At 37.3% G+C, this 17331-nt stretch overlaps 1 protein-coding gene across 6 annotated transcripts in view; it reads right to left on the bottom strand.

Annotated features, from left to right (window-relative positions):
* The window catches only part of LOC103719463 (plant UBX domain-containing protein 10-like), an 18585-nt gene extending 1254 nt beyond the window's left edge, over window positions 1-17331 (bottom strand). Inside the window, exons 1-6 of one of the 6 annotated variants that reach the window (XR_005509694.2) lie at window positions 16334-17308; window positions 6174-6344; window positions 5868-6071; window positions 4611-4672; window positions 777-963; window positions 30-157 (exon numbers count right to left, since the gene is read on the bottom strand). Coding sequence is in view for 3 of the 6 variants with exons in the window: in XM_008808716.5 (XP_008806938.3) it covers window positions 733-963; window positions 5868-6071; window positions 6174-6344; window positions 16334-17149 (1422 nt within the window). In the remaining 3 variants the exon portion in view is untranslated. Of the gene's footprint in view, window positions 1-28; window positions 158-239; window positions 964-4610; window positions 4673-5867; window positions 6072-6173; window positions 6345-16333 lie in introns of those variants that run through there. The other 5 variants (XR_015976436.1, XR_015976437.1, XM_008808718.5 and 2 more) reach the window with 5 other exon arrangements.

The following is a 17331-nucleotide window of genomic DNA, read 5'->3' as shown; positions in this document are numbered from 1 at the left end:
ATGTGCCAAAGAACTGGTCGCCGCTCACCAGCTGTTCCATGTACATGGCAGAGTGCAAAGCGACAGTAATATTACAAGGCAGGCGGCCGAGTCCAAAAATCATGTAAGGACAAGGATAAGCCTGGGATTGGTGGGCAGCCATCCACCACTGTTTTGCCTGGATTTCAAATATTTTTCATCATGTGCAAGAGAATTCGATTCATAAAGAAAGAAAGTTGAAGATAAATAATAAATCGTAATTAAAACATAAATCTGTTCTTGATTCTCAAGTGCGATCAATAGTAATCTAATACAACAGGTTAGGATGTTACACTAAATTAAAACAGTCAACTCTTCTGAATAGCCACTCTGAAATCAAATTTTCTTATAAGATGATATTTCTCAAAGTGTAATGTACCATTACCAAGATTTGACAGGAGCAAAATAGAGCAAGAGAAGCTGCCTCTACGAAATGTCAATTTTATGTTATTAATTCACTGCCGACCAAACTGAGAATGTGATCCTAGGTACTCCAAGCGAACCGAGCGAACTGATCTTCACCAAAGTATTATAATGTATTGTCATGATAACCTAAAGGTACAGAGGGCAGTATATAAGGGAAATGCTCACACGGTAACGTACTTTCCTCTACTTTCCTTGTATTAAAAGTTAGTAAAAGAAATATCTACATTGGGGATCAAATTTTCATGTTTAACCACCAGGACATCATCCCTTGATAATTCAGATCATGATTCATGAGTCCACCTCAACAAATAAGCTTGCTTGTGGATGCAAACCTGCTTCTTTTAATGTCAGGGAATGCTTTTCTGGACCATATGAGATGCGGGGGAAGTTTGAAACCAGGGTGTATTTCTCAGCTTTTAAGCAATCCAACGAATCAACATAGTCATAGAGGGAGCTGACCGTAGCTGAACTGTGGAACTTTCTTTCCTTGCGCTCTCCAGAAGGAAATCGGACAAGGACCTGATAGCAATTTCAACGTTTGCACCAGTTTCAAGTGTTAACATGTAAAATTTGCAATGTAAAAAGTTATAACCATTAATCATAATACTAATGAAATAGATTTTAAAAATGCTACCGATACCAGAGCAATGTTGAAATTTGAGACAAAAGAAACGCCAAAAAGGAAATGTCCTAAACACAGACAACAGTGACTTTTTTTTTGAGCATAAGTACTGAATGTAGATTTGGATTTTCTGGTAATTGGAAAAAAATATTTTACTTATTGTAACTCCACTTCTTCCAATCATAGTTCAGGATTACACAAGGCAGTCCTCAATAGTTCTCAAGAATGTAAATTCCACAGTCTACATAATAGTTACTAAAATCATAACATATAAAAGCGAAGTACTTCAATTGAAAGGCACAAAAGTGAAATATTACTTGTCGATAACCTGGATTACATCCTAATGATGAGGACTCAAGATCCTAACGGTAGAACTCTTGACACAACTTCCCTCAGGATACACCAAAAAAAAAAAAAAAAAAAAAAAATACAGGTTCCCTCAAATATATATAAGATAAATAACACAAGGATAAAGAACAAACACAACAACGAGTGAGCAAGTGAGAGAGAGAGAGGGGAGGGCGGCAGGTGATTATCCCAAGAAGTCATAATTGGGATCAATTTTAACATATAGGTAACCTACAACCAGCCCATCAGTTCAAGTAAAAATACACGGTTTGGCAGACTTAAATACAGTAAACTTAGACCAACTTAAACTTAATTTATACTTGCATCTGAGCTCTATTTTTTCCAAAAAAACAGCATAGCTTTGAACTATGTTAACCTAGCATCATAAAGCGGACTGTATTAGTTGTTATTTGCCAGGTATATTGCATGGTTTCAAGTTCTTAGCCATACAGGTTAGTGGTAACAACTTTGTTATGCAGAAACAACTTTGCTATTGCATTCACAAGAAAAATAATTAATGATTTGACAAATGATAGAACTATAAACGATAAGGATATGTACGAATGATACTTGCCATCCATTAGTACAAGAAGATATGCAGAGTCACACTAACAGACATGCATCTAGTATGCTTTGATAATCGAGAGACTGCTTTAAACCTTGTTCTACAACTTAGATTATTTTTAAATTATTCACTAGTGTATATGCATAAAATTTAAACAAGTAGCATAACTTAAAGTAACCTCCTATTCAAAATCATAAATTATCCCCATACACACAATTGATTGATATTCAACTTAAGCAATGCATATCAAGTAATTAATCAAATAAACAAATTCTGTAGAACTATTTTTACACATTAGGGGGGCGGGAGGGATATGCGTCTGTTTAGAAAACTGACCTGCTTAGGTACATACATACATACATATATTAGATACATATACATATATACACATGCATGCACACACATATATATATATATATATATTAGATACATACACACACACACACACACACACACACACACATATATATATATATATATATATTAGATACATACACACACACACACACACACACACACACATATATATATATATTAGATACACACACACACACACACACACACACACACACACACACACACATATATATATATATATGTTAGATACATATACATATATACACACGCATGCACACAAACAACAATCACAATAAATGGTAGTGTTCATTTGGAAATAGCTATGTCCTCTTCAACCAAAGATTCCTAAATGTCTTCAAAAGATAGAATGATAATTTAAATACCTTTGATCATAGTAGAATAGCCACTTTGTATCACTAATTTATCCGATCTAGAGATCAACATTCAAATATCGGCCAAAACAAGCTCATATAGCCTCCCTCCCACCCCACCCACCTTTCATCAAGAAAGGAAAAAGAAGGAAAACATGCCTGTGTGGCTATTATGAGCATTACTTATCCCTTATCCGTTATCCATACATTTCAACTAGTAGGCCAAACAAAGAACAAAGAACCAGAAAAGACCGGTAAACCAAATAGAGTGGTTGGCACCACTATACCATGCCGATCCAGTAGGCACAGAATGTATCAGCAATTCAAATACGGCACAAGCTCCCTCTGGAGGTTAAAGTTATATTCCGTTCATTTGCTGGTATATCTCATGTTTTAAAACCAGACTAGACCAGCCAGTTGAGCCGGTTAAACTGTCAGCTACTCAGGTCTACATTCTGGATCGAGCACTGAAACTGTTTTAAGGAAAAACTGCCCTTTTAATCAAAAACTGCTCAAACCGATGGCTAAACAGGTGAACCATTTGAACCATCCTGGGTTTATGAAGCTGGCTGGTTTTAGAATCTTTTCAGACTGAACCATTGGTTCAGAAGATTAGTATTTTTCTGAAGTGAATCAGAATCCCTTCTCTCCCTTGACTCTCCACACATGGCTGACATGGTTCCACAACAGCAGCCTTCAGGTACCATCCTTTCTCTCTCTCCACCCCCCCTTCTCTCCACCCCCCCTCTCTCCAGCCCCACCTTCTCCCTCCAGCCTCCAACAGCTCCAGGCCTCCATCCACGGTCTTAAGCACCATTCGACAACCTCCAAGACCTGATGTGCTCCCACCCCCAACCACTTGACTTCTTAAGTAAACCTAGTCCGGGCAGCAAGACAACAAAGATGGATCTTGGGCATCCAAGAGGGCAGATAACATTACAACTTGAGATTTTTCTTAAGAGGATTTTTAGATGTTTGTGTAAAAAGATTTGATTAGGTTACCTTTCTTTCGGAACTTTAGATAAGGAGGGAAGAACGAGCAAGAGTGGAATATACGGGAATGCAAGGGGTTCAATTTCCCCATGTTGTTATGTGGAAAGGACTAGCTCAAGGAACAAATTCATTAGATTTTTATAATAAATTTATTAGTATTTTAATCAGTCCAAATTGGTATATTTCTTCCTGAATTTCTATATTTATGTTCTTTTTTGAGAAAATGCCGTCAAACCTGTTTAGAGAAAACCTTCATTACTTAACTAGGGATGTAAATATGAAAAATAATTGCATAATTTCGTTACTTTACCTTTAAAGAGTATGATTGGTCCATAAAGCGTATATCTGAATTCATGATATTATCAGGCCATGTTTTTACTTAGTTGAATTGTTATTATATATTTTTAACTTAGTTTGTTAGTTGTTATTTGATGGAAACTTGAATAATGTGAAATTATTATGAACATGTACATCATTGCTCTGCAATCTTTCGAAATACAGTGCTGAATTTTTTTAGTAGGAAATGCTTTTTTTTGAAAAAAATCAAAATAATTTAGGTACTTTATATATATATATATTTATTCTTATAACTAATCATTTTATAATTTATAACGTCATTATGATGTCACAGTTTGTTCCTAGTTAACCTAACAGTAGAACCGGTGACCCACAACTCAGTCATATTTTTGGGCTGATCAACGGTCTCGTTAAAATCATTGGGTATACTAGTACATTTACCTAATTTAGTATCCGATGACAACTTTTATAACAAATACCATTTTCCAGGTTATTACCACCAATGGCATGAAAACATAATTAAATTTCTTTATGCTTTGCCTTTTAATTGACAACTAGCTAACTGGGTAATAGCCTAATAGCCCTCCAAGTGGCAGAGGTTCTGAGTTTGAACCTTGTGAGAGTCTGCCCTAGGCACTGATTCCTGGGCAATTCCACTGGCAGGTTCTCCCATTTCTGTCAAAAAAGGAGGGGAAAAAAGGAGAGGTGATAATCAGCACCAAAACAACAAGCATTGCTATTTAGCTAGCAATATATTTCGTCAACATACATGACCATTGGCTACTTACGAGCAACAAAATCTCATTTGAGGCCTGCATGAAGCAAGCATAATTATGGATATTAACAATGATATCAGATTTCTCTCTTTTACAACTCAGCCACCAGAAATAATATAATACTTTTATTTTAATGTAATTATGTGCAGAAGAAAATTAGCATTTACTTTATTAGAGGTGAAATCAAGTCAACTAAACTACCCAAATATGATGTTCTGTAGCACTTTGATAAGCCCTAAGCATCAGGGTTTATCTTTACATTTTCACTTTTTCACCGTAAACTACTTTTTTTTACTTTGATTATCATGGATTGATCAATAAAAAAAAGGTAACAGTCGCATGAGCATAACACCTATAATTTAATTTATAAAGAATGAAATCTGTAAAAGCATAGAGCAAAATTACAAAGAATTTGCAAGCACTTATACACACACACATAATATATATATATATATGCTTGTTTTATTTTGTACATATACATACATACATACATACATACATACATACACATACACACACATACACACACATACATACATACACACACATACATACACACACACACACACACACACACATACATACATACACACACACACACATACATATGTGTGTGTGTACGTATGTGTGTGTGTGTGTGTATGTGTGTGTGTATGTATGTGTGTGTGTATGTGTGTATGTATGTATGTGTGTGTGTATGTGTGTATGTGTGGATGTATGCATGTGTGTATGTGTGGATGTATGCATGTGTGTATGTATGTATGTGTGTCTGTGTGGATGTATGCATGTGTGTATGTATGTGTGTCTGTGTGTCTGTGTGTCTGTGTGTGTGTGTGTGTGTGTGTGTCTGTATGTATATGTACAAAATAAAACAAGCATGGACTAATAGTTATATTGGCAGATACTTAAAGAACATATCAGCTTGAGATAAATCCATTACAGAAGATAAGAGACGTCCTGGTTTTTTTTCTTTTCAGGTAGATAGGAATTTAATAAGTTATCATTGCTAAACTTACCCAAATTTGAGGAAGATCAAGATTTCAATTAGTCAATGAAAGCATAAGAATGAACAAAAAATATATAAAAAGGCTTACTTGCGTAACATCCAGCCCTTTTTCAGGCTCAACACCCAGTGACATTGCTTTCTCTTGCCGCCTTCTAGCTAAAGCAGCTTCTTTTTCAGCAGCTTCACGAGCTGCTCTTTCCCGAGTTTCTTCTTCCTCCTTACGCTTCCTCTCAGCTTCTGCAGCTTCTCTTTCCAACCTCTCTTGTTCTTCTTTTCTCTGATGCTCTCTAGCCTAATTTACCAGACAGGTTCATCCAATTTAGGATGTTAGCGATCTGGACAAACAAACACAATAAACAAAATTTAAAAGGTTAAATCTGGAAAAACAAAATACTTGATCAGCTTCAAGTGCTGCTCTATATGCAGCATCTTGCTCCTCTCTCAGACGCTGGTTGTTTCTCCTTTCTTCTGCCTCAAGCCTTGCTGCAACCAGAGATTGTGTACACTCTTCTACAACTCGCTGAAGGATTGCAAGCATTTCTTCAGAAGACATGGGTCCCTCAATCTGAATAACATAAGATATGAGACGATCTTGTTTTTGGGGAGGAAAAAGTTATTAGCATAGAAGTATGGAATTTTGTTATGCATAACAGGCAAAGATGCAGCGCTTACAACTTTTTTATGAAAATCACTAAAATAGATTGTGCAATACGAATTTATTTTCAATATCATCAACTTGGTTGAGAATCACCTATCATGTAGACGTATATTACATGCAATGCAAACTAGTCCACCAGCCAAACTTAAAGGAAACATCTTACGAGCATCAATAATAAAGCCAGAAAAGGAAAGAAATCAAAATACTGCATCCAATCACTAGTTTGATGATCACATCAAAGAAGCTGAATGATGATCTCATCCAGTCAGGATGTGTGACTACTTTCTATCTACTAAAGTATATGATTTCTGTACCCCATGATAAGTGAAACTTACTAAAATAATAGCGATAGTAACATCACTTAAATATAATTACGAATATATGATATTCCTCTTGAGGACCTTCCATAACTAGAAAGGTATTTTGCAGCTAGGTAGTGACGAGCACTCACCCCAGCTGACCCCAATTATCCTATTGCCTTCAAACCATAACGTCCACCAGGTAATATGAAAAATGTGCTTCCACCTTCTGGTTAGGCCCTTGGCCTTCAATACAAGAAGATAATTCTAAACAAAGGAACAAGATCCTTTTAACTCAACCCAGTAAAATTCCCCATTTTACTGAATCGTTATAGTAGGTCTCATTTACAATTTAATTTGTCACTGTCACCTTAGATGGTAGCATCCATCGTTTTGTTAAAGATCATTATATTACAAGTTCTTTCAAAAAGTTAATCATACGAAAAAAGCATATCTTTTAATCAAACCATGTTATAGAAACATGTCCGAAACTTGATAAAACTTACAACGAGGCAAGGAAAGAAGGTCCAGAGGCATCCATATCAGAGCCCCTGTTCATGGCTTATGCTTCTTATAAGCGTACACCTCAAACAAAGCAAAGAAGTGATCTGTTTTGTACTATAAAACTAAAGAAAAAAATAACTGTAGAAAAACTAAATAAATTGTCTAGCTCAACTCCTTTCCTCATTTTTCTTTTTCTTAAGTCTGAAGATTTAAAAAACCCTTAAGTCTGAAGATTTAACAAACCAAACCCTAAGCTTAGGCTCCATATCACTAACACTTGGAAAAGTGCATGATGGTGGGGAGAAACCTATAAGAATAACACCAAGAACCAGACATCATCTGTAATTTTTGAAAGCTTATTATGTCTTACCTCTAAGGCAGAGCTTCAAACCTTACTTTAAGCCTTTCGAAGCACCACAATGAAATTTTTTTGATTTTCAATCCTCTTGTGAACATCATAATAAATTCCAGCATCAAATATTGATGGAAAAATCAGATGGGATGAGCTAGTAAGGAAGCACTTGATATCTAAACATTTAATAGAAAATATGGCCCTAAACTAAGTGGAATCGAGGAAAACGATCCATGCAGCCGACCCAACTACTTTGATACTAAGGCTTAGCTGAGTTGAGTTCAGTTGTATCAAATATTGATAGGAAAAATATTTAAACAGTAAACTCTTTGCTTATACCTTCCTTTGCTTCTAAACACAACATTAGCAATGGCAACTTGGCATCGCAATGCTATTCATTTGTGCTGCAAAATCAGCAACATAGACCAGCAATATTAGGTAAAGTAAATAATATAGGGAAAATCTTCAGGGAAAAGTATGCCGCCAAATGAAACATTTATCGCATACTTATGCACATGATAACGGGTTCATCCAACTTCTCAAAATCTTTTATCTTGTATACATACCTCAATCGACAAGATTAGCATCCTAAACAACGTTTACTGAAGATTCTTTTCCATATATAATCTTCTTAATCCCTGCAACCTCAAATTCATCTACACAAAAAGCATTTTGTAATTTCAGAATAATAAACCTGTGTAATGCATACCTGGCTAACTCCAGTAACATGATGAATCAGTCCATTCAACTGCCTGATCCAATATCCCCGATATAGTCATTTGTACAGGTCTCAATTAGCCAAGAGCAAAGTTGGACACCTTTGTTTTTTTTTTTTGTGTGTGTGTGTTAGGGCAGGGAATGCAGTAAATTAAAAGGTACATTAACAATTAGTAAATTACAAAAGAATATATATTATGTCAATAAGTACCTAAAGGGAATATGATTTGAACATACGAACAATACAATTCTTTTTAGGTGATGTTTCTCAAGTGAAAAAAAATAGACCAGCTTCCACTAGATATGCTATCATTTGGTTCTTGGTCCGCTCCGTCTTTGCTGTAATTGCCAACCAGATCACAATCCTCTGATTCAAAGCTAACACCTTTAGGAAACATGTATCTTCAATAACAGATTCCCAATTATATGAACCTCAAGTTTGTATGCCTCTCTCTCTCTTTGCTTTTCATGATTTTGTAACACAAGCATACTGCATAACTTTTGTTGCACTAGCAACTACCTCCCATTATTTCATACTGGCAACTTATGCTACATGGATTCAGGTATTGGTGTCAGGTGAGGACATCACCCTAGGAGTGAGATCCATCAATCCTCACATTTATGATCCAAGGACTTGGCCCCAATGGACCCAAAAAATCGAGTGCGGGCATGCAGACATGTTGTACAAGAAATAGTATGCGTGAAACACATACTACGGAAAGTCAGAAACAATAACCAAAGGTGAACATCCAAGAAGTCATTATGTGCATGTGCACATACATAGCATAATTGAACAATCAGTTGAAAAGGTCACTCACAATTCCTTTATAGAACAATTATCATAAATGTCTTTATCTAAATGGGAGTCATATCTTTTAAAGCCTTCACTTAGGACATCTGCAGCATTTTATAAAGTTTGGAGGGCATGGCTGATGAAGAGATTAAAAAGTCAGGACATATATGGCATATACAAATTACTAGGGCAAGCTGATGAGGGAGAAAAATTTAGACAGATGAAGGAAATAATGTATCAAGAAAAATACAGTATCTGAAAAGATATTTCGTTCCAGTGTTTATTATAAATTATAGAAAACAAGATGAAAATAAAAGTAATCAGTTGCTTTTGTATGGGAACCCAATTCTTTTGTATAAAGGAGCAGCTTCCTTTTCAACATCGCAGTGACGGTAGACAGGTTATGACGTATGGCTAATATAGGGTTGATAGGAACTCTTTTCTCTTTCTAACTAAGGATATTCCCGGTTAGGGGAATACTTAGCTAACAAAAGAATTCCCAAAAAAGTCTGACAGCTGATATCTAAACCATTCGCAACTATACTGCTGCACCTGTGGAAGCACCAATAAAAGTTACAAAACAATGATCTTACTTGTTTAGGTGAAATTTTGTCCATGCTACTTCTCTTCTAATTGTTATGACAAGCCAAGAACAAGAAAAATCTGGTGGCAATCCAGAAAGAAGAAATCATCTAGAATGACAAGTACATGATTCACGAAGAAATTAGTTAGGATAAAAACAAAGGATAAAACAAAGGTAAATTCTTAATCCAGTTGTTTGAATTATCTGCTTCTCTCTCTCTCTCTCTCTCTCTCTCTCTCTCTCTCTCTCTCTGAGGTGAATCATCTGATTTTTTTATTATTTTCTTATGTTTGGTGATAAACTCCTTTTTTTCATCTCCTTTTGAAAAAATTCCAAATGCATTTGAGGGTTATATTGGCATGTCAAACATGGATCCTACATCAGTATTCATGATGTATCTTGTCAACACAAATACATCAGACCAAGTTGCCAAGACTGGGCACCATAGCTTGCAACATAAGCTGGATGTTATCCTAGTTAAAGCACTTTTTTGGAAGGGGGAGGGGGGATTTCTATCAATAAGCTGTCAAAAGTACACATAAACCATGGTAGGAATATTACCATCCAACCTGTAAGTCAAAAATTTAAATGTCCATGCTCCATTAGAGTTAGGGGTGGCAAAATCTAACCTGTGCCAACAACCCACCTAAAGTAAATGAGTTTGGGTGGGGTTTTCTAAAGCCAGGTAGGTTCTAGGTCCAACCTGATCATAAAGGGTATGTTCGAGTTGAGCCCCCTCAACCTGATGGGTCTTGAGGAGTGAACTGGTTGGGGACCTAATATCCACGAGTAGAGCCAGGGGAGATAAGTAGGGGTGGTCCCACCCCCAAAAAAAAAATAAAAATAAATAACTAGGGCTGGAAGTTGGTCGGGCTAGGCTAGGCCATGCCCCTACTTGAACTAAAACCGAAATTTTTTTAGGCTTTAGGCTAGGCTTAGACCCAAAATTTGTGGATAATCCAAGCCCAAGCCCGACTGGAACCCGATTAGACCGGCCCGAATTATCCATTTGGGCAAAAAATAGAGCTCACCCGAACTTGATTGAAGTTTTAATATTTCATACTATTGCTTCACAAGTAAATGGGCTAGCCAAAAACTGATCTCTCTCATATAATACAAGTAAATGATACATGATACATTCTTCTCAACTAAACTCATTATAATTTGTTCTTTACTTCCTCATCGTTCTCTCCAAATAACAGCATACAAAAATGAATGGATCCGAGCCTAAATTCGGGCTCCATTTCGGGCCTTGATCGGGCTCGGCCTCAGGCATGTCATGGCTTGAATTCGGGCTCTGTTTCGGGCCTTGTTCGGGCCCAGGCCGAGCCCAAGTCGGGCCAATGACATGCCAGAGCCCGGCCTGAAAAAATAAATGAGCTCTACATTTAAGTCCAAACCCAGACTGAACTTTTTCTGGCCTAGCCCTTGGGCCGACCCGAATTAGGCTCAGTCTAATGGCCCTTGAGTTGACCCGAGCCCATTTCTAGTCCTACCCCAAACTCAAAACTTTGGGATTTGCTTATATATGGCCTATTGCACAGTGAATCTAGATAAGATTGACCTTTGTAAAATCTTGTGGTGAGTTACCAAAGAGAAGTATTTTTTTTTGAAACTACCTGTGTATTGAAGTTTCTATATTAAGAATGATTAAGTGGGAAATCCAAGTCTGCTGCTCACAGCTTGAATCTCCATTTTTCATGGCCCTACTAGTCCATGTTCCTCATTACTCCATGTCCTGATGGGAGATTCTCCTCCAAATTCAGAAGTAAAAGAGAATATGGGGCTTGTTTCTTACATTAAAAAACCATATAGAGATCTGCATTTGAATAGGCATATGAGATTTCTCAAGCAGCAGAAGCAGAAACTATAGAAAGGTAAATTTTCTTCCTCCTCTTTTGACGTCAAGCATGCAACTTGCCATTGTTCTAATACCTCATCTGATCTTAATATGTTTCTGGACTCTAACCACCCTGGACCATCCTTGCAATGAGTAAATATTTAGTAAAATTTCATTTTTTTGGCTACTTCAAATAACTATTTAGATTTTTTTTAACTTTAACATATAAATGATTATAAGTTATTATTATTGCCCCCCTTGATCAAAAAACCTGGCTTTGCCAAAGCTACCATCTCTCAAACCAGACATAGTTATATCTCTAATTGTTCTACGTAGTTCAGTTCCCTTGAAGAAAAGAGTGATGGATAGGGCAGGCCATGGGTATTGGGATGTGGGATTGCATTTTAGCTAATTTCATCCTTAATACATTTGTAACTGCCATATATCCTAAGTTCCTAAATTTAACGGGATTATAATGATATCTTTAAAGTAAATTTGACTTTGTTATTTGTGATCTTCGCATATCATGTTTTGCTTTACTTTTTAGTTATATGTATGATTGATGAGTGAAACCTTAAATGGGTTGATGGGTGGGTACAGGTTCATGTAAAATAAAATGGGTTCAGTATGAGTTTACATTGTTTCTACATGATTATAAATAGACTGGGCATGGAATCAGAGTTTTTCAATCCAAAACAAGCTCAACCAGATCAGGATTTGAACACAAGCAAGAACAAACAACAACTTCAGCAAGCAGAAAAATATATGCCTCTACAATGTATCATCCTACAAGTCCGAGACTAATTATTTTTATGGGGAAACTCTCTGAAAAATCATGACAAAGAAAATAACATATTTCGATACCAGACCAAACTATCAGAGATTAGGTTCATAGTTCTTCTTGAAATAATGACTTTTCAAATACTTAGTTTAAACAATTTTTAAACTTAGGGTTCCTTCATCATAAAACTTATAATCTGTTGATGACCCATGACGAGAGGACTTTCTAGCGAACTTGATTGTTGCATGAGTTTTTAACCATAAATTCTGTCCTATACCTGACTGCTGCACAAGTTTTCAGCAACAGCAAATCCTTTGGTGAAATCTTCCCTTTACTCAAATCACTAGAGGTTTTGCTGTTGCCAAAAACTACTAGTCAACTAGCAAACAACTGTAAAACTCACTTTTGCCTTCCACAACTACAGAACTTAGTACACAATTGTACACACATTGCAAACCAGCATACTACTATCTTGATATTCAGAACTGTTGTTTAGTGTAAATAATTCACCTCTTGGGTGAATGTCTTGTAAGTAATAAAAATTTCCAATTTTATCTTTGACAACATTAGATGGGTTATTCAAAACTACCTTTTCTGTTTACTAGCAAACCGACATGTGCAAGGCACAACAGAGGAAATGATTGAAAAAAAAAATAAACATAAGAATTAAAAACTTAGTGTAAAAAAATATTGAATTAACTGATAATATAACAGAGAGTACATCAAACACATAAATAAATAAAGTACAAATAAAATAAAATAAAAATGAGAAAATGTTTGATGGATGGAAGTGATCAAAAAAGCAGTATGTACTTGGTATAATTCATTTACCTATTTGTCAAAGTGAACTATTAACTACATTATGTTTTTTTTATGATTTAACTCTTTTGTTTCTCTTTACCTATGAAAGAAAATCAAGACACAGAAGATGTATAGAGAAAAGGGCTGTATATTATGTGACCTTAATAGATGGGTACAACACTTGGAAGGAATAGAAGAGAGTAATCTATGTTTATAAATTTACGAAGACAAGTTGATAACAATAGAGGAAGGCCTTTATGTTTACGATAAGAAGTGTCAATGGCACAACAGCCAATAGCCTGCACGGCACATGCCATGCTGCTCATTCTCGAGCCGCCCCATGCCAAAATAAAAATTATCTATATTAACGATAAAATAGTGTATGGAACCTTGATTAGACACCTACAATTACGCAGCATATCTTTTTTATTGTAATATTAATGTTCGTGATATGAGGGTGGAGTAGGGGAGTGAGAGAGTGCATAAGGAAATTGCTCAAGAGACTTCCCTTTTTGGTCAAGGATATGTAATGCAGAAAAATGGAATGGAATCTTGATGGCATATTCCAAAATTCAAAATTACTTTCAAATTATTTACCTAACTTAGCTTTTATGAGTTCTTACAGATATCCGGTCACATTTTTATAATAGTATGATCAAGTCAATCAAACCTCATATTACGATACCACTACCAAAGACAACAATACCTACATTCTCATTCTCAAGATTCAAAGCCTATTCCTTTCACACCGCTGGCAAATTCAACCATAAAGCATCTCTTTTGTTATCCATGTTTGTCACCATATTTAAAATACGAAAACAAAACTGGTTTTCTCTGTGATGAATCCCCCTTAGCACCACTCAACATTAGCTTCACAAAGAAACCAAATTCAAATATTGCACCAACGATAAAGGATTAGAGGAGAAAAATCTCAAATCTTAAAATAAGTTCGAGATGAACAAAATCTCTGTTATCTCAACCTTTAAAGTAAAAAAAGATTAGAGGCAATAGATTAAAAACTCCAGATATATGAAATATTAATGTAATTACAATCAAGCCCACTTTAAAACCCTAAGCACGCATCAACACTTGTACTAATAAAAGTACTCTTCTTTTATTTCCCAGATAAAAACAGTCTTCCAAAGTTTTCTCCTTAAAAGCCCTATGCCAACCCTCTCCTTGTGTTTGTCCACTCCTTTCATTTGCTGACTAAAAGTTATAAGGATCATTCAAATCTCTCTCATTTCAATAGGTGAGGCCCTGACTAAATTTCTGACTGTAATTGTGACAAGAAGAGTTGAAAAATGGCATGTCTAAAGTCTAAACCATGGTTTAGCATCGCATGATCCTCAATCAACAATTAGTAGCTTTTAACCCTAGATGCATGAGAAACCAACTCTAAAATCCTCTGCAACAAATCATATTGCTCCTTCACACTCTTATATTTGATCATTGCACCAAATAAAAACAATATCACATGAGACCATTTTGCTAAATCATTTTGTCACAGACTGAATATTTTTCTTTAGTGGCAAACAAGCCTATGGGAAAGAGAGTAAAAGGAGGGTAAAAAATTAGGTTGGAAAAGAGGATAAGAAGTATAAAGAAAAGAGAGGTAAGGTTTGAGGAAAAAGTATAATGCTATGGGTGCCTGTTTTAGGCACACAAAGAGTTCACTATACCATGTGGAATGAGAGGACTTGTGTAACTTGCAGGAATTGGTGTGATACACATGGGGTGGTGGAGTATTAGGTTGCCAAGACAGCTTTACTCCTGCCAAAGGAACTTTTCACGTGCAGCGAATGAGCGTCCCAAAGCATTATCCAAGGAAAAATCCTTCATAGCTCATAAGAAATTCGTCGCTCTTTATGGACATCTATTTATGGACCCTTAAACAAACTACAAGAATGTTGCCAACTCAGAAAAAAATACCAAAAAATTACCTACAATGAACGTTAAAAAAAAAAACTAGGTGCATAATTAACAGAGAGTAATGTTACAGTGCCCAATTGTGTTACCAATAATATTCTCTATATAGCTGGACCATGGAACATGAAGGGATCGTTAATACCTATGAGTTAGTGCGATCCTTCAAGGGGTTGCAATAGAAAGCACCAATCCCTTCAATCCACATGGCAAACTACCTGTGGAAGAAATATCAGTAACAGTGTTCAATCCCTCAGCATTTTCTTTAATTTATAACCGTCATCCTAAAATTCGCTTATTTTTAAAAAGAATAACTAAGCAGTAAGCACTTATTGAAAATGTAAAATTTATTTTCTAATGAAACCCTATATGGAAAGGCTTAAAACCACTTTTAAACAAAAATAATAGTAACCTAAACCTCTTCTTAACCCAATCTACACTGAGTTCAAATTCTCTAAAGCCCTAGTTGTAGGAAATTCCTACAATTGGGATACATAGCAATTTATTTTTTTATTTCTATACTACTTTGGCCTGCATATAATACAGAGGGTAGATATAAAAGCCTTATAAATCTGCATCCATCCAGATTGTACGCATTTCCATATTTAGATAATAACCAAAAAACCCCTAGAAAAGTAGATATTAAATTTAGTAAGAAAATTGCAAGATGGTGGCAAGTATAATTTTAAAAGACGAAAAATATATCTACCCATTTAGATCCCCAATCCTTGGGACATCACAACGCTGACAGGTGGTGGAAAAGGTTACCTAGAAAGAGTATTCCCCAATAGAATGTCTAAAACATGCACTCATAGCCATTACAAATGTCATAATAACTACAAAAGCCTGAACCATTATAAGGATTTAGAAGAGCAATACAAGAGTGAACGTAAATATGAACATTCTGCAAATATATTGACTGCCTTTTAATATAAAAATTATATCATAATTCATAAATCCTGGCGAGTGTTGTAGAACAGTCACTACGATCATAACATAAAAATTATTTCACACATACAGAGCTTCTCACATATGTTACATTATGTGTAAGTGGTTCAAAACACCTATTCCAACAATTTTGTCGAAGAACCCTCAAATTCATGTTGCCCATAGTTGATGGTTGTGCCTGTTTTCATCAAATTCTGCCATCTCCTCTTCACTCTACGTAACAATCCAAGGAAATACAACCAAATTCGTGGTCCAGAGCATCAAGGAAGATAATTTAAATGTACAAATCTAGCAAGATCAAAGCAAACCAATCTTCAAATTCCATAATTTCCAACAAGGAAAAGGAAAGTACCTGTTGAAGGAGCACAATGCGCTGGTTGGTAGAGGGCACGACAACAGCACAGAAAGGGAAAAGAAATGCCTTGAGGCTGTTGCTCATCTTGAACCCTTCCGTTCTCCTTATGCTCCCGCCCCAAGCCACAAAGTTCTCGTTCACAAACGCCGCGACCGGAGCCGAGCACAGGCATCCCGAGCAGAAGGCCGGCACGTCCGGGTGGTCCGGCGAGTGCAGGTACACGAACAAAAGCTTATACTCCCGCTGCGACCGCTGGAGGGCGTCCATGAAACCCTCCACCACGAACCGAACCCCAGCGCCGGCCGATCCAAAGTCCCTCTCAAACGCCGCGACGAACTCCGCGGCCTCGGCCGCGGACGCTGAGAGGGGGACCAACCGGTCGGCCTCGGGCCCACGGGGGGCGGCGAGGCCAAGGAGGTTGAGGGAGCGGGAGACGATGCCGCCGGCGATCCAGACGCCGAGGCCGACGGCTCCAGTGATAAGGCCGATGCCGCCGGAGACGACGTACAAGGGGAGGGTGATGAGCTTCCAGGCGAGGCCGGGCGGGTCGGGGTCGCCGGAGTCATGGCGGGCGAGGGAGGACTCGGCCAGATTGGGACCACCGCCGCCGACGCCGTCGCCGACGCCGCCGACGGCGGCGGGGCCGGAGGAGGAGGAATTGGGGTAGGGATTGATAGAGGAGGAGGTGAAAGCGGAGATGGCGAGCTCGAGATCCCAGTTGTGGGCGGAGAGAATCTCGGTGCAGAGATCGGGGTCGTCGAGGCCGGTGATGGCCTGGAAATAGGCCAATTTGTTCTCGAGGCCCTCCGCCATGGCCGGTTCTCGATCCCTCGGCGACGATCCCCGGGTTCCCGGGGGTTAGGGTTTGGTCAAGCAGGACAAGGAGGCAAGACTCTTCTTGGCGAAAGCGAAAAGAAAAGGAGAGGGAATGAGGGGAGTTACGAGGGGAGAGAGAAGACCAGTGGCAAACACAGGGCCAGGCTCCCTGATAGTCC

The sequence above is a fragment of the Phoenix dactylifera genome, chromosome 3 (genome assembly GCF_051530095.1).
Source record: "Phoenix dactylifera cultivar Ajwa chromosome 3, Ajwa_hap1_PhDact_Kaust_v1.1, whole genome shotgun sequence".
Taxonomy (NCBI): domain Eukaryota; kingdom Viridiplantae; phylum Streptophyta; class Magnoliopsida; order Arecales; family Arecaceae; genus Phoenix; species Phoenix dactylifera.
The sequence above is the reverse complement of the archived record's forward strand: the minus strand, read 5'-3'. Positions and strand labels throughout refer to the sequence as shown.